Source organism: Lepisosteus platostomus, chromosome 12 (genome assembly GCF_059453375.1).
Source record: "Lepisosteus platostomus isolate fLepPlt1 chromosome 12, fLepPlt1.hap1, whole genome shotgun sequence".
Classification (NCBI taxonomy): Eukaryota; Metazoa; Chordata; class Actinopteri; order Semionotiformes; family Lepisosteidae; genus Lepisosteus; species Lepisosteus platostomus.
The window spans coordinates 745,140-766,351 of NC_142622.1; the positions used below are offsets into that span (position 1 = coordinate 745,140).

At 39.6% G+C, this 21,212-nt stretch overlaps 3 protein-coding genes across 5 annotated transcripts; all 3 read left to right on the forward strand.

Annotated features, from left to right (window-relative positions):
• On the forward strand, positions 1–3,309 carry hoxa11b (homeobox A11b). 2 transcript variants are annotated; one of them, XM_088600307.1, is made up of 3 exons: positions 4–249; positions 369–870; positions 1,817–3,309. In XM_088600307.1, exons 2-3 carry the CDS (start codon positions 387–389, stop codon positions 2,047–2,049), a joined length of 717 nt encoding a protein of 238 aa, XP_088456433.1. In that variant the 5' UTR covers positions 4–249; positions 369–386; the 3' UTR covers positions 2,050–3,309. The 2 variants fall into 2 exon arrangements, with proteins under 2 accessions (XP_088456432.1, XP_088456433.1); XM_088600306.1 differs by having other exon boundaries at positions 1–870.
• Positions 3,310–7,670: 4,361 nt separating this feature from the next.
• On the forward strand, positions 7,671–10,463 carry hoxa10b (homeobox A10b). 2 transcript variants are annotated; one of them, XM_088600308.1, is made up of 2 exons: positions 7,671–8,547; positions 9,452–10,463. In XM_088600308.1, exons 1-2 carry the CDS (start codon positions 7,776–7,778, stop codon positions 9,724–9,726), a joined length of 1,047 nt encoding a protein of 348 aa, XP_088456434.1. In that variant the 5' UTR covers positions 7,671–7,775; the 3' UTR covers positions 9,727–10,463. The 2 variants fall into 2 exon arrangements, with proteins under 2 accessions (XP_088456434.1, XP_088456435.1); XM_088600309.1 differs by having other exon boundaries at positions 9,455–10,463.
• A 195-nt stretch (positions 10,464–10,658) lies between these two features.
• hoxa9b (homeobox A9b) lies at positions 10,659–17,281 on the forward strand. The gene is made up of 2 exons (XM_088600310.1): positions 10,659–15,634; positions 16,234–17,281. The coding sequence occupies exons 1-2, from the start codon at positions 15,088–15,090 to the stop codon at positions 16,470–16,472; spliced, it is 786 nt and encodes a 261-aa protein (XP_088456436.1). The 5' UTR covers positions 10,659–15,087; the 3' UTR covers positions 16,473–17,281.
• Positions 17,282–21,212: the final 3,931 nt, after the last annotated feature.

A 21,212-nucleotide genomic window follows, 5' to 3' on the forward strand; every position in this document is an offset into this window, starting at 1 on the left:
CTCACGTGCACGCGCGTGTACTCACACACACACGCACACGCACACATGCAGGCACGCTCACACACGAGAAAAAAAAATCTGTCAATTTCTGCCTGCGATCACATGACCTGCACCTCCCTGTAATGGATGGAGATGGATCTCCACGTCAGCTTACGTCTCCAAATTTTTACTCCGCGGATCTGCTTCAAAGAGGCAGGAGCAGCAGCGAAGGAGAACCATGTTGAGAACGGCTATTGAGGAGAGCCCAAGGTAGAGTAATGATGGATTTTGATGAGCGGGTTTCTGTTGGTTCTAACATGTATTTACCCAGTTGCACGTACTACGTCTCGGGTGCTGATTTCTCCAGCCTCCCTTCTTTTTTACCCCAGACCCCGTCTTCTCGCCCCATGACGTACTCCTATTCCTCTAACCTGCCCCAGGTTCAGCCTGTGAGAGAAGTAACCTTCAGGGACTATGCCATTGATGCCTCCAGTAAGTGGCATCACAGAAGCAATCTCTCCCATTGCTATTCAGCTGAGGAGATCATGCACAGGGACTGCCTACCTGCCCCTACAACCATGGGGGAAATGTTCGCGAAAAACAGCTCCACTGTCTACCATTCAAGCTCCAACTCCGCGTCCAATTTCTACAGCGGTGTGGGAAGAAACGGTGTCTTGCCCCAAGCTTTTGATCAGTTTTTCGAGACGGCGTACGGAAACGCGGAACACCAGCCATCCGACTATCCTGGAGATAAAAATACCAGCAAATTACCTACTACTGCAATGCCCGGGTCTGACACATACGGGGAGACAGAGGCGAAAGAGCGGAGAGAAGAGAGCAGCAGCCCCGAGTCCTCTTCCGGCAACAATGAGGAAAAATCTAACAACACCAGTACGTATAAAGACAGCGCCCCAGTTATGAGAGAAACTTTGCAATCTAGCGCGCTGCTGTTAAAAATTTTATATGCTGTTTTATAAGCATATAAGGTTTATGGAGGGCCTGTAGATTTCCCCAACAAAACTTTGTTATAAACTGCATGATCACGTGCTTGGGATTGAAATTGGCCGTGAAATACCTCGGGCCAATTGCTGGATTTAGAAAAGTAGCCTATTGATTTCAGAACGTTTTGAAATATATTGTCTTAATAGTATAAGTGGCGCTTCTGGTAGGTGAGATTATTATTATCGTTATTATTATTTGGTCTCCTTTGTTGTTTCATGAGGTATTCGTAATCTGCATGTTTACACAGAATATGTAGAAGAGATTCATGCGGTTTTAATGTATCGTACAAGGGATTGTTAAAACACACGAAGGGCCGACTGAATGCCGATATCGTGCAGTGGTATATTTCTAAAGTGTTCTTCAGATTGCGAAATAATTGTGTTTTATACCTATAGATTTGAACAGAACGTTACTTTCTTTGTGTATTTATTTGTTTTAATGTACACCACCGCTTTATATGAGGAAAACTGGCTGTCAAATTTGCTATTAATAATAATAATAATAATAATAATAATAATAATAATAATAATAATAATAATAATAATAATACCGTGCATTTTACTTTTGAAATAGTTTGCATATTTGTGAATTTTTAATCATTCGGGATCGCGGTTCCTTGTTGCTTAAATAAGGAATTACAAACTTTTACGTGGTACTGTGAGACAGACAAAAATATTTCTGAAAATAAAATCTCATCTAAGAATTTTGCAATGTTATCAATTTAGGTTCAGCCGCCCTTCTTTTTTAGATGCTAAACTGCATTTTTAAAACGCACGTTTCGTGTCCCAGCTCTTCCAGCTAACTTAATGCTTGCTTTCTTTTCGCTTTTTTACAGGTGGTCAGCGCACTCGTAAAAAGAGATGTCCCTACACGAAGTACCAAATCAGAGAATTAGAAAGAGAATTCTTCTTCAGTGTTTATATTAACAAAGAAAAGCGTCTCCAGCTCTCAAGAATGCTCAACCTCACCGACCGCCAAGTAAAAATTTGGTTTCAGAATAGAAGAATGAAGGAAAAGAAATTGAACAGAGATCGATTACAGTACTATACCACCAATCCGCTGCTTTAAGACTGCGAGTTCCACTGACACACCTTCTCTCCTTCTGTTGTGATAAGACCGAGATGAAACGGTTAATTTCAAGTTCGAGGCTACAGATTCCTGTCTCCAAACTACGAAAAGACCATTTAAAAGTGGACTTTCTGACTTCATTTGTACATTTGGTGTAACAAATAACTGGAGCGCATTTCCCTTCTATTCTTTATGCCCTCGTTTACTTTACGACACTCCTGAATACAGAACCGATTTATTTCTGTATATTAAAATACATCTTTGACAGTCTTCGGCTACAAAGCTTATATTTGAGACCGCCAGTGGGCGTTTGTAAATCAGAGACCCGAGTCTGCATTACTTTTCCTTGTTGTTTTATCGGATAAGCTATGATAAATCGATGGCGGACAGAGACCCAACGTACATTTTAATACTGACACCATATTTCTGGCAACGGACCTTAGTGTAAACCACAAAAAGCAGTGGATATACTATTAATGTTTGATCACACAGATACATTATACTGTTCACCACTCTATTTTAAAATGTTTAATCTGTATATTTTTAACTTCCAATATTAAGTGACGTTTGTAGCACCAAAAGGGCGCTTTGATATACCATTGATTCCCGTAAATGCCCATGTGAGCTCTCCGTTTCCTGACTATTGTGGTGGGCCTACTTTATGCGGCTTTGATACCATACGAATTACAAATATACCCGCAGCAGAAAATCTAAATGTAAATATTAAAAACCTATTTTATCGCAAGTTTAAGTTTCGCGTTTGTGCAATGTACTGTACACAGAGACATAAATTTATCCAGTTAAATGTTTACTTTCAGAGCACGAAACAGGTATGTTACAAGCAGAAATGTCTTAACGTAGTAATGATTATGTTGCTTGAACAGAGTATGATATTTGCGTGTTTTCCTTTATCATAAACCGAAGAATACACATATGTGCGCCTGAGATTAGATTCAGTCTTTTTGTGCCAAAGGAAAACCGTTCCGTTACTATATACATGGAGATCGTTGCACAATCAGTGTAAATTCAAAATGTTTGTACATGTGCCTGCAGACACAGCAGTTAGATTTTAAATTCTGGATTGTAATGCTTCAGTCAGAATGTTCTGTCTGAAAGTATTTCTTTTTGTCTGAAGTATTCAGTTCTTTGAGATTTCCATTGCAATTTCTTTGTAAATACAGAACATTCTGTGTCATCACAATCTATTCTCTGCGCTTATTCACCCAGCGCAAGCAGTAACAATAAAAATGAATTGCGTAACATCCCTATTCTTATTTAACCCTTCCTTGATTTGTCCTAGATTTAAGCCCCAGATAAAAATAATATGCTTTGGCAAAACAAAATGTACTTCAATGATTAGGGAAAAACGATTAAATACATCATTGCGAGCGACTTGCTACCAGCAAAACAGGATTTGAGGTAATATCTGAGATCACAAAATGTTTACCCGCCCTCGGAAAAGCCATGTATATCGAACTAATTATCAAATATTTTGGACATTTACTGTTTCTTAATAATCTCTATTACACGGTAATTGAATAAGTATTGAAAGAAAGGGTCTCACAAAGAGAGGAGAGCATGGAGGCCTTTCATTTCATGACACGTTAACCATCTGGAGTGAACTGATGAAATATCACCAAAAGATAATAATGTTATGTGTATGAAGTCCCATAATTGTACAGTGTGGCAACTTACTGGTGACTCTGTAATTGAGAGAAACGTAAAATTTGTTAAACCTCTGTTTACAAAAATCTCAAATTCATTTCGTCTGATTCTGTTTGCCTTAAAGGAGGATTTGTCAGATTCATCAGACGGCGGATTTTGTTTTGCCCATTTGGGTACCATTACACGTGATCACTGTAAAACTCGTTAAAGATCACACGAATCCGCAATTTAATGTCTAATTTCATTGGCTTTGAACTTCTGTATCACTATGGACATCACCTTGGGGCAGAAGGCAACATGCAGAGTCCGACCCCCGCCCCCCTGACAGTGACGTAGGTGTCATTCTCTCAATTCTGTCTTAATGTGTGCTCGTGTATTAATAAAGATCCCCATATTTGCGGTTTAGAAACAGTGTTTTGAGTGTATTGCTAAAATAGGGATGGTGTACAACTCTAGCTGAGAAGAGCCTTTAATAAAGACGACCTGGAGTTTGTGGTTCACGCTGCCCGAGAAGGTCCGGCCTCCGAACACATCTTTCAAGGACCTGTGGAATCCGATCTCATTACAGCACATCCTCCCTGTTGCTGTAGCAACCCGGCCATAAACCCTGTCTGAGTCTGGAGCATTTGTAGAATTGGAGTGCAGTGCAATAAAATGTCTGAGACCAAGGTTATTAACTGTTACTAAGGAGTTAAAAACAAGGAATGGAACAGTAGAAACGCCATGCACTCGGCTCATTCGGCCTTCATTCGTGAATGCGCTTTCGGCGCCCTGCAGTGACAGGAATATTCAATGATTTTTACCTACGGACGTTTGGCCACACGGTGGCACCCTTTAGATCAATGTCACGGCCGTGGATTTGAAATGATGGCAGGATCCCCTACCCGTGTGCAAACTACCGGCGCCCGCAGTGCCTTACGATTGTAACGAAAACTCGCATTCAGGTAAAATGTTTCGAAAATCTAAAAAAGATACCTTCATTATAGAATTTTAGAAAGATGCATCTTAATATTGGAGTAGTGCTATTTACTTAAGAGGCATGGCTTCGTGTTCGGACTTCATCTTTTTTGTTCACCTCGTCTCGTATTCTCACAAAATAATCTGTCTATCCATCTGTCATCCGGAAGTAAATTAGGCTACTAAGAGGATTTTTCCTTCTGATTTATAACTGTTTCATAATAGTTTTCATCCGTCCGCTTTAAGTACGTTTCAGCCGGTGAGGAGCTGAAGCTCGCTTCAAAATCTCTCTATTAAACTGAAGAAGTGTTCTGTTTAGGAATATATTTTATTAAAATTAACCGTAGATGGGAGAAAAGCATAATTATATACGGCAAATTGGGAAAGAGACACATTGCGGAAAGAAGCATTCATTTTAAATAAAATGCTGAGAATAAATAAGTTGTTAAATATGACGGCTGAAGGTACTCAAGAATTCACTGCTTGAGTTGATCAATTTCCACCAAACACCCTTAGTGAAAATCAGCGAGTGTTATATAATCCTTTATAATTCAGTAAAGGCAGTTTAAATGGGATTTTGTATGATATACCATCTTCAATTAATAAGTGAATCTAAGTTACTGCTAATTATATTCAGAAAAAAAACTTTCGTAACAAAGTAGAACATTATAATGCAAAATATAAATGCATAAATATAGTAAAGTTTCCTCAAAACTGTGCATAGATAACAAATGTCTTGATTAAAGAAATGTAGGATACTTCACTAATTTTCAGCCGTTTTACTTTTACAAAAATGCGCAGTGCACCAATCTCTTAACATTATTGTTAAACGGGAATTTGCTGTAAGGTTTATTGTTTGTAATCAAAAGAGGAAAAATACGTAAAACCATGTGTTATTTTACAGACTTGTTAGTGTCTATTTCAGTTATAAAACCCACCTGACTGAGCTTGAGCGCGTGGGATTTTTTCTCCATTGTCTCTTGTGCAAAATTAAAGCTTCCGCTCCGTGCAATAAAACGCTACATTATAATACATAACGATGCTTTTGACCACGAAATGTGATACTCTTAGCAAAAGATGTCGATGTTTTAGCGAACCTATTAAAAAGAAATGGTTCATGTTATTAGTATTACATACCTGTATGTGTAATACTAATAAAAGTTATATAAAATGTGTGTGGCGCTTGTGATGTATTCGTATAAGACTCGTAAATACACTGTCGTTTACTTACATCTTCTTGACCAACATAAAACAATTATTTTTAATGCATACAGTTCTTTTTTGTGCATGCAAGTTTTTTTTTTTACAGAAAAAAGACACGTTTCTTAAACGTTAGCTAATTCACATCCAACACACTTGAATTTGAATATTACTTTCAGTTATATATTTATATATGCGTGTTCGTATATTCGTTGAAGGCAATGACAGTCCAGATTGGGGAATTACTGGCGATGGTGTTTCCAAAAGCGGCCCAGGAGCGCGAGGAATGCAAGCCGTTGTTCAGGCTGGATGCATTAAGTTCACGATCTAGGCTAAAAACAACCGGGGAGAAGGCGCCCCGTTCCGAGCGCTTTGTTTACTCGCTCCATGTAAGGCAAAATACCACACAATAACAACAGGCAACCCAGCGGTACATTAACACGATTCCAGACGGGTCAACCGCCCAGAATCAAATCAATTCAAAAGCATTATATATTATATTATATTCGAGCCAGCAGTTCAATAATTGTCATGCGAGTTTTAATTTTGTTTTGATGACGGCGGAGCATCATCGAGCACGAAATTCAGTCTGCATTTTGCCATAGGTGAAGTTTTTTTTTAAAAAATCGTATTTTTTACGCGGTGAAAAAAAAATCTAATTTGATTCCACAGATCAATACATTGGCAAAACTAGCCCCTTTCATAATCTTTAAGTTCGACCCTGTTGCAATTATCCCCCACATGGCATGAATTCCGCCGGCAATGACAGCAGTCTGACAGAGGTTCTGGCGAAGGTTTGTTCATAAACACATAAACACTCCGGGCCGTAATCCGCCGGGTGACACGCGCCTCCTTCTAAATCAGATCAGGAAAGCGCGGAGGCTTGTGAATTATTCTGACCAGTACCAAGAGACAGAAACATGTCGTATTAACACACATAAGTAAATTCCTTGGTAAAACACACTTCATTTATTTTTGGCATTCTTTACTGGGCTGCAAAGATTACAGATGGATAATCGCAAAGATAACTTCTGAAGTCTCCAAAACGGAACATACTTTAAAGGCAGGTAAAACACACGAATACATAAAATACAATTCCGTTCTATATGCACACGGTGATACAATCTTTTGATAATTGTTTTATCATAATAATACAAACATACACCTTTGCTTACTAATTTTTTTCGGCTTTCATCACCGATCGCTAGGTTTTTTATTTTTATTGCGTTTCAGTTGATTTTCGTGTCTGTCAATCACATTGCATGTGAAATGGTATTTTTAGTAATAATATAATAAATACAATTATGGCGACAATGTGGTGATCAGTTATATTGAGTGCCTTATTTTTGCGTAGGCCCCTGTGAAACTTTTTGCAAGAGATTTATACCACACATAGAATAAATAAACGAGCAATACCATCTCCACTAACCTGTATGTCCCGTTTTTTAAAATTGATTACGAATACGTCTGTATTTTTTGTATAGCCTGTAAATGTGTGTTTTAAAATGTTGTTTTTGCGGTTCACTTTAGTGCATTAGGAAAAGACATTCACAAACGTGCGCACGCGTCTCCAAGGTCTTGAATCCGCGTAGGTTTTCATTCATTTTAGTCCATGAAAGTTTACGCACGTGTGTAACCCTGTATGTCTTTAAAAGGAAACAACTCTTCCGTGTCTTATAAAGCTCGATATTTCGCGTGCAGTTTTGTGATTTCAAATCAGGCTGATGGGATATTAACTTTCTGAATTTTCTATTCTTACTGAAGGCATAGATACATATGACCTCTTGCCACAGCGGAGCTCCTAATGGGAGGAGTCGCCAGTGAATCCTAGCTTCTATTGGTCGTCTGCTTGTACCGTGCAGTGGGGGTATCTGTAATCATATTCAGCATGTTTTGCACAAGAAATGTCAGCCAGAAAGGGCTATCTTCTCCCTTCGCCAAATTATACCACAACAATGTCATGCTCAGACAGCCCGGCTGGAAACTCGTTTTTAGTAGATTCCTTGATTAGTGCCAGCCGAGCCGAAGGCGGAGGAGCCTACTATCAGGGTAGTGGCGTGTACTTGCCACCGGCGTCCGAGTTGCCTTACGGACTACCGAACTGTGGGTTTTTTCCAGGACTGAGCAAGCGGAACGAGGGGAATTCTCCGAATATGGTCCCCACGTCCAGCCCGTACATGCCGGCGATGGAGCTGTGGATGGATCCTCCGCGGTCGTGCCGTTTGGATCCGCCTGCGAGTCAGCAGGTAGCGCCTTGCTCCTTCTCCCCGAACATTAAAGAGGAGAGCGCGTATTGCCTTTACGAGTCAGAGAAGTGTCCAAAAGGATCAGCTGCAGAAGACCTCTCCTATTCGAGGTTGACACCTGGCTCCTGCGCTGTCAGTGACAGCGGCACGGTTCCTGTACCTGGTTACTTCCGCCTGTCTCAGACTTATACGACTTCCAAGGTCTATCAGGGTGTCCAGCCCAGCTCCGCTCAGTTTGTTGTGCAGCCGCCGGTGCGCTTCGACACGCCGCCGTCTTCTTCCGCCTCGGTGGAACCGGCTCGGAGAGGCGTTGGCGAAGCTTCCTCCGGTCCCCAAAGGCAAGAGGACACCCGAGTCTGCTCGTCGGCGGAAGAATCGTCCCCAGACCCCACAGAAAATGGCCAAACAAGTCCTGGCAAAGCCGCAAAAGGTAGGTGACCCGCCATCCCGGCAGCGCATTCAGCTACAGGTATGGGGAAAAGCGAGACTGAAGTGACCTTGTGAACTTTTTTATATTTGGGCGTGAACACCCTGTAAAAATGACCGTCGTCTTCAAAGTCTATAGCTGGATTCCATCGTTCTGAGTAAATGTAAATCAATTCAGTAAATATGTAGCTGGAATTGTTGACAATAATTTTAGTAAACCGCAAAACTGAAATGTGTTTTTATTGTTTTAATGCCCAAAGAACACGAAAGACGTTCAATAAATAAGTCTATAAAAGGTATAAAATCTTTTTATGATTCCGAACAATTTTGAACAGCGCAATCAATCCCTTTTTGCTTTAAACCATTTGCACAAATCAATCATTTTTTTTTCATTTCACAAAGCCTTCGTTTTCAATTTACAACAAGAAACAAAGCAGACAGTTCAGAGCGACACGTTTACATTGACGTCTGTATGAAACGCAAAGATCGATTTATATACATGGAGGGTTATACAGCATATGATGACATAATGCGCAGGGCAAAAGAGAGTATTTAAAAATGTCAGACTTCATTAGTCAGACAGACGTGTTGTTCCCTCTTATTTGGTCGAACGCATAACGTCTTATTTTTCAGGATAATTATTAATTTTGCTCAAAAACACGTCACACTTGGACTTGGAAACTGGAACGATTTTATTCATATGCCTACATAAATATATTTAATAAATACGTATGCATTTACATTATAAAACCGTAGTCAAGGCGGTTGTTATTTTTATTATGTCAATAATAATAATGTTTTTGTTATATAACAAAAGACTGAATGTAAATTGACTGTTAATAGATGGAACAAATTAAAAAAAATTGACAGGCCTACACGTACTAATATTCCTCTTCTTTTTTCATAAGGAGACTCGAAAAACGAAAACACGGCGAACTGGCTGACAGCGAAGAGCGGAAGGAAGAAGCGCTGCCCCTACACCAAGCACCAGACCCTGGAGCTGGAGAAGGAGTTCCTCTTCAACATGTACCTGACTCGAGAGCGGCGCCTAGAGATCAGCCGCAGTGTCCACCTGACGGACAGACAAGTCAAAATCTGGTTTCAAAACCGTCGAATGAAACTGAAGAAAATGAGCAGAGAAAACAGAATTCGCGAGCTCACAGCGAATTTTAGCTTTTCGTGATACACATGTGTCCATCCGATCTTCGGCTCCACGCATCTTCTTCGCTTCGATGAGGGGTCCATCCGGTTTCCATCTGCGTATTGGACCGCACGCTCTTTCGGTACATCTCGAGAAAAGACCTAAATAGACAACACCAGTTTTTATAGTTCGTTTACGTGTTTGCTTTATTTCAACGATCTTGGTGAAGAAAATAATATATAATAGAGGAAAGGAAGACAACGCGCTCACGAGTCAACGTGTGGATGTGAACTGAAACTTTTACGCCTAAAACTTTAAAATAATTAATTGGATTGACATCCTATCGCTGTGTACTGTATTGGTAGACTGAACTATGAGCTCCACTGAAGTAAAATGTGGCGCATGGACAGAATGCAATATACAAGTAAGCTATACGTTTGCCTGCACAAGAGCTGAGGGAGCACATACCATACTCATGGACTCGGTGGACTATTTACCTCTCTTTCAAGCGAAAATCTCGCTGTAGAAATGTATGTACATTTTGTTTTTGTGAGTGCTAGGTGGTTCGTACGGCCTCTAACCGTGTTCAAGCACTGCGCCGCGAGAAGGAAGCAGGAGGGAGATTCCTGGCAGGACTTTGCCAGACCTTTTCCAGCATTACTTTTCCTGGAGCGGGCGGGTGGGGGTGAAGTAATTATTATATTCGGTCTAAACTGTGAAAAAATAAAGTTTATTGTTGGTGTGGTGTAAATAAAGAAAACGATGGTGTTCTATTGAAAGCGTAAGTGTTCTGCTGGCGATATTAATAAATTATCGGCGCCTAGTACTGTTTCAAGTGTAAATATAATATATAATATACATACACAGTGTATACGTCCCTATTGCTCCTGCCATGCGGTTTTCTTCTTTTTGAATTTATTTGTTGAATGCTTCAGTTTTTCGGAGTTTGTTGCGTTACCTGCTTTGTAAGGTTAATTGTGAGGTTCAGCACAAGCAGCTTTGGCGTTTCGCCTCGCAATTAGTGTTGGGATCTATTTAAATATTACCTAGACGGTCGTAATTTGTCTGGGCCATAGAGCGGTAGTGCTGTAAGGTTTGTCGGCTTTGTTGAGTTTTATGACTTGCTAGTATATCTGGATTGTTGCTGTCTTGGACGAGTGGTTTCAGTTGAGCGAAAGCTGCGTAGACAGAGAGGAAGCAAATTTCCTTGCTTGAGTGTAGAAAACTGGCTTTCTTTTAAGCCACATGTTGCCGTGGCTTTTCCGAGAGCTGGAAGGGGAGCCGGTGATATCAGAGGCTGGGGCAGTTCAAGGTGAGCGCGGAGACCTCTTACTTACTCCTTCTTTACCGAAACCGTTCCGAGTTTCCCGTCGGGCTCGCCACTGCCATGGCCGTGAATGGCAATGAGACGAGATACAGATGTCTGCAGTTTTTGCTTATTAATTCACCTCTTATGTTTGAAAGGCAGTGAGAGGAAGGATTGTTCCTGGTCTAAGCTCATTTCATCTTTATCTGAGGCCCTAATTTGTTTTTATGTCACAAAAATGCCTCTGTGTTTTGACATGTGTTCCTTCCTTTGCTGTGGACATACTACGGACTACAAATAACAGAAATTTATTTAAAAGAGATTTGTATATCTGTGAAGCTCACGTGGAATATTAATATACTGTTTTCGCTAACCCAATGGAAGGCAAGCGCGCCGTGATGTTTCTGTATTAACGGCGCTAAGTGGACTGTCGAGTGGTTTAGGTAGTTTCATGTTGTTGGGCTCCAATTCGTGTTCCTGCAACACGAAGCTGCCTTAATCGCCCCAGTTAAAGTCGTCGCAGATCCGAGGGGAAACTGGGACTGCGGTAAAAATCCTAGATGTAATTTTAATTCCAAGAAGAGTGGCTGTTTTGTTTGTAATTTCGTGTGTTCGTTTGGAAACGATCAAGGTCACGTGTAATCTAAATTCATTACTCCTGAATTTGCTTAGGCTGTGTTTTCCTTCTTACCCTGGTTTCTTTCTTTTCGTTTCATTTTTAGTATTATTGCTGTTTTCTGGGAAGCTGGCTCTATTTCTTTATGCATTTTTAAATCTAATTCATACTGAAAGCCATTTTTCTTCAGTTTTAAAGACCGAAGGTGCGACGTGCATGTGAATCACAAAGTATATCACTTTTTGTGGGGGCTAAAGTGATCTTCAAGGCATGTTCAACAAGAGACAAAAAAGAAGCGTGCACTTCTTGGAAACGGGGCTACTTTTTAAACCCGCTGTAATCGATGCAGACTCACAAGGCCTCGGTTACGATCACAGGGACGGAGTCAGACTCCGAGCTGCCTCAGACACCAGAATGTACAACAGCGACCTCGCTGGACCGCCTGCAAAGCGCCGTGGGGTCTGGCTCTGCAGTCCAAGCCTACAGCTAACAGGCCCTCTGTTGCCGACGTTCAGATCAGGAGAGCTTCTTATCTTCGGGAAAATCACTAAAAAGTATTTAGCTGACGTTCAATGTAACTTGTCGACCACATTAAAAACGACATCTCCCTTTTGTACCGAAATCACAGTTTTGTATTTTCTTCCATCTGTGTTATGTTGAGGCTGCACGGATCCGCACTGCTCCTGTGTTCGTCGCTTTTCTTCTAATGTGTTGCTTTGGCAGTTTCGTGTGTGACATTGGGTTGCCTTGATCTTCCTTCAGATTGTAGATACTGCAGAAACACAGAGAATGAAGAAACTCGCAGCAGAAGAAACTAGTCTGACAGGCTATTTCCCGCCCCGCTTTAATTAAATGGCACCTCACAGATACTATTAACGTTTTATTAATATATTTACATGATCGTGTTTTTACGAAACTTTAATATTATCTGATCTCCATATCGCGTGCGTTGCTCTGCTTATTTTGGGTTATTTTTCCTTTGGCTTTATGATACGGCCATAAACAGAGCAGTAAAGTGTGCACTGCTGAGCAGCGTGTTCTTGCTGCTGGTAGGACAGACAAAGGGAACGATTCCTTCTGATTCCGTTTCTCTTCGGACCCACTTTTATTTTCGTTGCCTTTCTAGACTTTATTTTGTCTGTACAGTTGTGATCTACTGTCGTTTCTTATTGTAATTTTATTAATCCTTTTGTGGGTTTGCAACGGCAAATTGGACAGTTATGTCGCATTGTATTTTAACTTCCCGGTTACATATATTGTGTTTTTTTTTTTTTACCTGAAATATTTACCCTAGGTGGTTAATGTAATATTAATTCAAACTCTCAAACGTCCACGGCTACTGTGAATATTACTGATCAACAGGAACGTCTGAACGTACCCTGTAAATATTCATTTTGGCCAATGAAAAGAAATGCTGCCTTCCTCTTTTTGTTTTTTCATTTTAATTGAAAGTAATTACATAGTCTAGTGTCAAAACCGAGAGCAGGAAACGGGGATTATACGCGAAATACGTCCCCTTATTTGTCGATTGCAGTCAGCAGGCAATGTCCCTTGATAAGCACTAAACACGCGTACAGCTATTATTATTATTATTAATATACATGTAAAATGTTAGATTATTTTTATATAGTCTGAATAAAACATGCCATGTTTCTGCTTCATGAATGTTTTTTTTATATTTTCATAGTAGTACACATATGAAAAATATTGTTTCAGTAACCAGGAATTGGAATATTGAATAATATTTCGATTTAAGTAGGTTTTCCTTCTGTTCTTCCAGTGCACATTGTGTATTTTCCTTTTAAAGACGCCAGACCAGATTAGTCAGAGGGGCCGAATGACCTTTTTGCAATCGTTTGCAATTTTCTTTTATTGGAGAGTTGGTAGCTCTGCTCAGGCTGAAAACATACTTTGAAAAAACTTGAGCTCTTTTCCTTTTGTGAGTTTCGAGATTTTAGTTAATTAGTTCGCGTCAGGACAACAGAGTGAACAGCCGGCGAATTTATGCGGGACTCTGCTGTGCAGCTTTTCAAACCGGTGTTTTTAATTTTATTAAAATAATGGGATATCAAAAAGGTGACTTCCTTAGCTGATAATTCCGCGCTTAAAGGACAAGACGACCATTCGACTCGTTCACCGCAGCCTAAGCATTCATTCTCGAATGCAAACGGGCTTGATTTCAGCAGATTCAGAACATGACGAACTGTAAAACTACTGTTAATAACTTAAAAGGTGGCTCGTTCTAAGATTGAGCAGCAATGAGAAGAAAGAATAATGCGACTGAGATCTTAGGATTTCAAATATGTTGTGCTTTATTAGAACATTTTATTTCGTATTTACTTTTTCATTTCTATTACATGCTGGGCTGGTGTACCTTATAATGTAACTCTTCCAAAAGGAAATCGGCGGACTGTAAGTATAACCGATATTTGTTCGATACTGAGTGACCGACACGATAAAAAACTAAAAAGATTAAAATGTTTAAAAACAAACCTTATATTCTCACACATCCTTGTTTTCCTGACGAAATATACGTGAACTCCTTTCTATGTCCACACGAGTATATCTGCGAGCATAGACGCATATGCGCACATTTAATTATGTTTATAATTCAGTACTGGTAAGGTCAAGACTGAGGCAGCCTCATCTGAAGTCAGGCCTTGGAACACTACCTCGGTTTATGAAAGTGCCTCTTATAGCTTAAATTTTAAAACAGTCATTTCAATTAAATGTTCTCATACGGACAGATGTCATTACTGTTTCCATATCACCTAAGCATGTAAAATGAAACGTTTAAACCAAAAATGTGTTATTTCTGCGGGTGAAGCACTTCCGACTTACTTGAACTCAAGGGTCCAGATGTGAGCCTGACTTTTAGCTGGGCTCCGTCGTTCAGCAGTTACATTTTCGCGTAGAAAAATACACACGGAGAAGGGATTTAAATGCAGCTATGAAAAAAAAATGTTTTTAACGGCGACACGCTTTCAGCAGTAGTTTGTGTGGTATGGTATCATTCATTCTACAATTTAATGTGAAGGTTAACGATTATAAGTTATGCAGCAAAAAAGAAAAATCCTATGATGGATTGATTAATGTTGACATGAAATAGTCCCTTACAAGCCCCTCTGCAAATCAGAGATTTTAATTTCTTTTGGCTAAGATTAGAATCAACTTTACTGTGTATATGAAATAATATCCCATTGCATAAAAACATATGGCTTTCTATAAAAAATTATGACTGGAAAACAGTGACCCTTTAACAGGCAGCGGACTGATTTATTCTTTATTGTTCTGCCGTACAGTCACGTGGGCTTGCTGCCCAATGGAATGGCAGGAATCGTTCAACTTATTAGCTGACTGTAGTTCTTTGTGAGGCCAAGTTGCTACTTCAATTCTACAGTTTCTTATATTGTGAAGATATAACAGTCTATGTGTATGTGTGAGTGGGTGTGTAGGGTTGGATGCGTGTGTGTTTATTGCAATGTCGGCTTCAGGGACACTTAGTAATTATTATGTGGACTCGCTCATTTTTCACGAGAGTGAGGATCTTTTCCAGCCCAGGCACCCCTCTGGTTCAGGGGTTCAGCCAGCGAGGCAGCCGGCTTTGAGTGAGCACAGCGACCTAGCCCCGTGCAATTTCCAGCCGAAGCCCTCTGTGTTCGGCGCATCCTGGAGCCCCGTTCATGCTCAGCAGCCAAGCAACTTGCCCTCCGTTTACCACCCGTATGTGCATCACCAAGGTCCGCCGGGGGAGTCCGATGGAGGCTACTTGCGGTCTTGGCTGTTGGAGCCCCTGTCTGGATCTCTGCCTTTTCCCGGATTACCGTCAAACAGGCAGTACGGGATCAAACACGAGCCGCTGAGCCGGAGAGGTGACTGCACAGCGTTTGATAATCACGCTGCGGTCCTGTCCGAGTTCTCAAGCGGGTCTCCTCCTGCGGAGAAAGAGGAACATCCCACCGAAACGGCCTTTTCTGACACCAACGGCGAGGGCGCGTCGGCCGAGGAGAAAGCTGCAGCTGATACAAGTGAGTGCTGTCTGTTTGAATACATATATGCCACGGTGAAGGCAGAACAACACGAGTTCTCCCGAGGTATGAAGGGTTTATTTGCATGGAACCGCTGGGGTATGTGGATGGGCACATTTGAATCAATAATAGACAAATAATCTGTCTAGCATTATGTCATATTTGAATAAATGTAAAACTAACGGTAGATACAGTATAATATCACCCCACTTGTTCTAGATTAATGAACGTGGTGTTTTATTTATTTGTAGAGTTGACCATAAACTCTGGTAAACCATAAACTGACCATTTTTTCCCCCGTTTGCTTCTTTTACGTCGTAGGGTTCAATTAAATTAATAAATAGTTAATTGATTTGACGATTTGTTCAATAGCTAATCTAGGAAGAAAAACTGCCTTTTGCCAACTTTTTTTTTGGGGGGGGGGGGCGGAGAGGGGTGTGTGTAGTGGGCAATGACCTATGAATGGAGACAGAGAGACATTGAAAGACTAGACAATATATTTCATGTGATAGTGGACTCGGTTTGATTAATCAATTTAATTAGTGACCACCTGCGTATATTATCTGTTTTGTTTTACATTTCTAACCTTCTTTTTTCAGATAATCCCGCATCAAACTGGCTACATGCAAGGTCGACAAGAAAAAAGCGCTGCCCGTACACCAAGCACCAGACATTAGAGCTGGAGAAGGAGTTTCTCTTTAACATGTACCTCACCAGAGACCGCAGATACGAAGTGGCAAGACTCCTGAACCTAACTGAAAGACAAGTAAAGATCTGGTTTCAAAACAGGAGAATGAAGATGAAGAAAATCAATAAAGAACGACCCAAAGACGATTGATATTAAAGAACGCTGCAAAAAGAGTATATCATTAAAACATTTTGCTGTTTTTATTTTAAAGATGCATGCCCCAAATCATGCATCTTTTATTATTATTATCTCGATATACTCTTTTTTTATATTGAACTACCTTGCGCTGCACAGTTCCGCGGTTTGTACTCTTACTAAATTATTTTCTCTGCTGCAGACACGTTTGCTGCCATACTTGAAATCGTGACTTCTGTGTTGTAAGTGTTTGTAACTGGAAATTGTCGTTTTTGCTGTTTTGATTATAGATTCTCGATTTATCTCAGGTTGCAAATCGGAGCGTCGTTTAAGCTGTTGTTATTTTGAATATTAGAACTCATAGATGTACGTTAGCGAACAAAACACCAGTAGAGTTGTTATAATTAGTGAAATGTTAATAATGTTTTAGTTTTTTTATTGGGCGCATGTGTTTAAGTGGACTCTAATTCAAAATATATTTAATTACATTACAAATAGTGATATGCTCTGTGTCAAAATAAAAAGGAGAATGTCGTAGATATTATATAACAATATGAAATGTTTTTACTACCTATATGTCACGAAACTACCTATATTCGTGAAAAATAGTCTTCAAGATTTAACTTAATGTTATCGCATAGCGCTTTAAAAGATTTAACAAGTATTAGAATAAAAACTGGAATATACACAATTAAGGGGCAGTTATTTGTAAGAAATCACTGTATAGGCAACATTGTGGAATTATTACCTCATGACCCGATGACCAAACGTCTCTGTTTTCAAATGTAGTTCGTATTTTAATAATAAAAATGCATCTCAAAATGCTTTCGCGTATGTGCAAGTCTCATTTCTTAATTCGGGTATCTCTGCTGTGCATTTTCAACACACAGTTTTGAAGCAATTGCTTTCTTTCCCACTTTTAATTTGAGAAAATAAAAACTGGAGGAAATATTTTCAAAACTATAAATATGTTTTAACTGGCAATCCGACTTTCTTACTGGCTGTTCGAATTTTTGTTCAATAGTTTTATAACTACAAGATGCAAATACAAACACTTCATTCGTAATTATTCTTATTACTTTATTACACCAAAGATGGTCCGTGAGGCCAGTGGCGTTTAACCGCTTCAAGCGCATATCACAAATATTGCCAATTTAAACAGATTTCTTGTGGTACAATAGAAGGAATGTTTGGAATCGAACATATTCAGTAAAATTGGTAGTTATCTGTTCGTAATTTTTGTAATGTGTTCCAACATTGCCAGATATGCATTCTGGGTTTTATCTTTTGAAGTCTCTCTTATGCGTGTGAAACGGCTGTGTGCAGTAAAGGCCAGTGATCACTTCGATAAGGATCGCGGCTCTTAGAAGCCGGGCTGAATGAGTCTTGGTGCTGCAATCCACACAAACAGGCCAGGGCGGCTGACCGCGAGCCCTGGGAGAGGGTATTGTTAGCTACACACGGCAATAAAAGAAAATGACCGTTGTTACCGGTTATGGGGTGTAAAACGCCTCAACGCTGAAGGACACAGAACACAGTATGTTGAAAAGTCTTCAAAAAAATCTGTAAAACAATGTGGATATCATGTTAAGATAAAAGTTGTTGGGGTTTTTTTTTGTGTTGCATTTTTGTTTCGTAGTGAAGCGCCGAGGCCCCATTACCCCGGCCTCGCAGTATTTTTTTTAAGATGTTGTGACGCCCTCTGTTGCAGATGGAGCAGACATCAAAGGCTCGTACCGAGACTTGCGCAATAAAACCAAGGGTCTGGTATACTGTCTGGAATTTGACTTTTAATTAGTTTACAACTGTCCAGCTACAATTAGCCTGTTTCCAGAATAGACCATCCATTTGTTGTTTTCTACAGGTCTGCACAAAAGGCTGGCGGAAATAACTTTCTTTATTGATCTCTTTTCGACTGGGCCCCAGAGATACTTCGCAGTCTTTGTTATATCTGCACCTAGAAAAAGCGCACATTTTGCACGTTTATTCATTGTGGCATTTCCTCCTTTCCGCAAACATTAATCCAGCCTCGTGATCACTTACTTTCTTAAACAATTATCAATTAAACAAGTCATGAAAATACTCTTCACTACCACCAATTTTACACGGTTTCTTATACTCAATGTTAACATTTTAACGACCGTGAAATATTGGTTAGTATTTCATATATTTACATATGAATCCCTATTATTGAACAATTCGGAAAAGGGATCTGATATGAACTGTTTTTAAAACCTGTAAAATATGCGCTGGTAATCTCCTGCTATTACGACAAAAGAACGGTAGATGGCAGTATCATTCCATCAAACTACTGCTAGGCCCTACCACAAAAACATTCAGCTTTGAAATTGGCAGCAGAAGCTAATACTGAAATAACCTCCCGCTACGCTTTCGGGAGAAATTTTACTTAAACTGATTCTCTGAAAATTCTCTGAATAAACATTGAAGGGCATTGTCAGACGATTACACGTATTTTTCATTTTACATTTATTTTTTGGGGACATTACAGACGTGCAAGAATGCCTTCAATTAATCCTCATTTATCTTTATTTCTGTCTTCCATTGGTGAAACATAATGTCATGTAACCATATTAGTCACAAATTAATTTTAATACTTAATCTATATATTAATTGAATTCTTGTTTGGTAAAGGGATACTACATTTTCGTGACTTTTAAGCTCTTATCCTTTTTGTTAAAACAGAGAATGGATTAGTAGTTTTCACTTCTGCATTGTTTGTTCCAAAGCCCATAAAACAAGATGTAAGAAGCCGCTGACTTCTTATTTAATCTACAATAATTGATCAATCGACAATAATCAATTTCAGACTCAAATATTGCAATATAATGTTTGTAGTATTAAAGGAAACAGCGAAAGCTGCAGAAGTGCACGCGGGTAATTCACACAGACTGAAGTATCGTCAAGGCCGATTACAATAAAACACCCTTCGTCTGATATTTTGCAGAGACAGAAATTGTGTTACAAAACAGAAAAACGTTGAGATCCTTTCAGATGTTTTGAGAATAAAATAATTATTTTGAACAACTTCAAAATGAAAACGAGGGAATTTTAAATATCCGATTAATTAAGTAACGAGAAGGTACTGAGACGTGTAAATTAGAAGTAATTTTGTAATTTGAATAATTTTGTTAATGCTGTTTTTAGATTGAAATAATTTAAGGTAGTGCTCACGTCCTAAACTCATCCCGTATCTGTAATGAAATGGGAATATTACACAAAACTGCACTCAGACTCAGTACAAACACACGAAGAGAGCGTATACACTCACAGCAAACACAGCAAAACGTTGATTTAAATTATTCTTTTCAGATCAATACACAAAAACTCATAAAGAACACTCGGTTGTGAGAACAGAGCTGCGCTGATGTTTGTGCTGTGTCTTGGAAGAGGTAAATGCCACACAAATGGAATCACATTAACGCAAAACAACCTGGGCTGTCATCGATTTGATTTTACAGTAAATTCGGATGTATATTTGAACGCAAAGGTTTACAACATTAGTTCACTTCAGACTGAGTTTCTTTTTTTTTTTTTCAAAAAACAAAAACAATATGTTATTACTGGTATTGTTTTGGCATAAAACAAAACAGCTGTGATCTGTGAATGGGTGAGGAGCATTACATTATTATAATTATTATGAAGAGCGGTCGATTATCGATCGATCTTTAGTTGATTAAATGGAAATATATATTAAATATAATTTAAACATTGACTATAGGATATCTACCAATTCAGAAATGTCCATCGCACTTTCCCCTTACATATTAAAGGAAACAAACGGTGAATTAAATGCATCGCCCTGCAGTCTCGAAGTGGTTGAACGCGTTCTTCACGTACTACAGAAAGGGACTCCTGAATCTGAATAAATGAATGAATGAGATAACAAGGTTTGTTGTTCATAAGTATCGTGTTGACGGCGAATAAGAGAAAGCATTTGTGAGCAACAGATGAGGCATTCTTTAGAAATACGTCTTTGTCTGGGTTCACCACAGGAATGTATTTGGTGTCACTGGTGTTTATGGTGCGCCATATAGTTGGTGGGGAGCAGGCTTGGACTCCATACTCGAGCGAGCCCAGACCGCTGGACAAGCTTCAGGCGCTGAATGGTTGAGTCTGTCCTGGAATTGACGCTGCTTTAAAGGCTGGTGGAAGAATAAACGAATTCTCGCCTTGGTAGAGTACCAATCATGAAAACAAAGGTAAGTTTTTTTTTTTAAAAAAAAGGAATTATATATCTTCCTGGTTTCTTATCATTTTAAATTTACATTAAACATATTAATATATCTTGAAAACGTTAGTTAAAACCAAATATTCCCAATACGCACCCATTATATTTCGTGCTGCAGCACGTTACGTTTCTGCCGGTTTTACCGGAGAAGAAACGAAACCCGATGACAGAGCAGGCCATCTTAAAATTCAAAATGCAGAAAACACAACCCCGTAACAATGCTCTCACAGCAGTTTGTGGAAATCATAAAAGCGACGTGCGATACTGTGCATTGACTTTTAAGATGGAAGATTTTCTGAAAATGCGTAAAAGGATCGCATGAAGTAGTCCGGAATCTCGGGGCCGTCCTGAGTTATCGGTCTCCCCTCCCGTTCAGGAGCGCAGCGCAATGCTGTTCTGACAAAGGCGCACGACAGCCGGAGTAACTTCACCACGAAGAGTGGAATAACTATACAAACATTGAACACCTTACGTCATTCTAATGCAGCCCACCTAAAATATTTTGA

Bases quoted from the DNA above. Each gene is read 5' to 3' on its own strand.
- hoxa11b (XM_088600306.1), top strand. From the start codon at position 258: ATGATGGATTTTGATGAGCGGGTTTCTGTTGGTTCTAACATGTATTTA. The intron at 871-1,816 runs GTACGTATAAAG...GCTTTTTTACAG, and splicing joins GGAAAAATCTAACAACACCA to GTGGTCAGCGCACTCGTAAA.
- hoxa10b (XM_088600308.1), top strand. From the start codon at position 7,776: ATGTCAGCCAGAAAGGGCTATCTTCTCCCTTCGCCAAATTATACCACA. The intron at 8,548-9,451 runs GTAGGTGACCCG...TTTTTTCATAAG, and splicing joins TCCTGGCAAAGCCGCAAAAG to GAGACTCGAAAAACGAAAAC.
- hoxa9b (XM_088600310.1), top strand. From the start codon at position 15,088: ATGTCGGCTTCAGGGACACTTAGTAATTATTATGTGGACTCGCTCATT. The intron at 15,635-16,233 runs GTGAGTGCTGTC...TTCTTTTTTCAG, and splicing joins GAAAGCTGCAGCTGATACAA to ATAATCCCGCATCAAACTGG.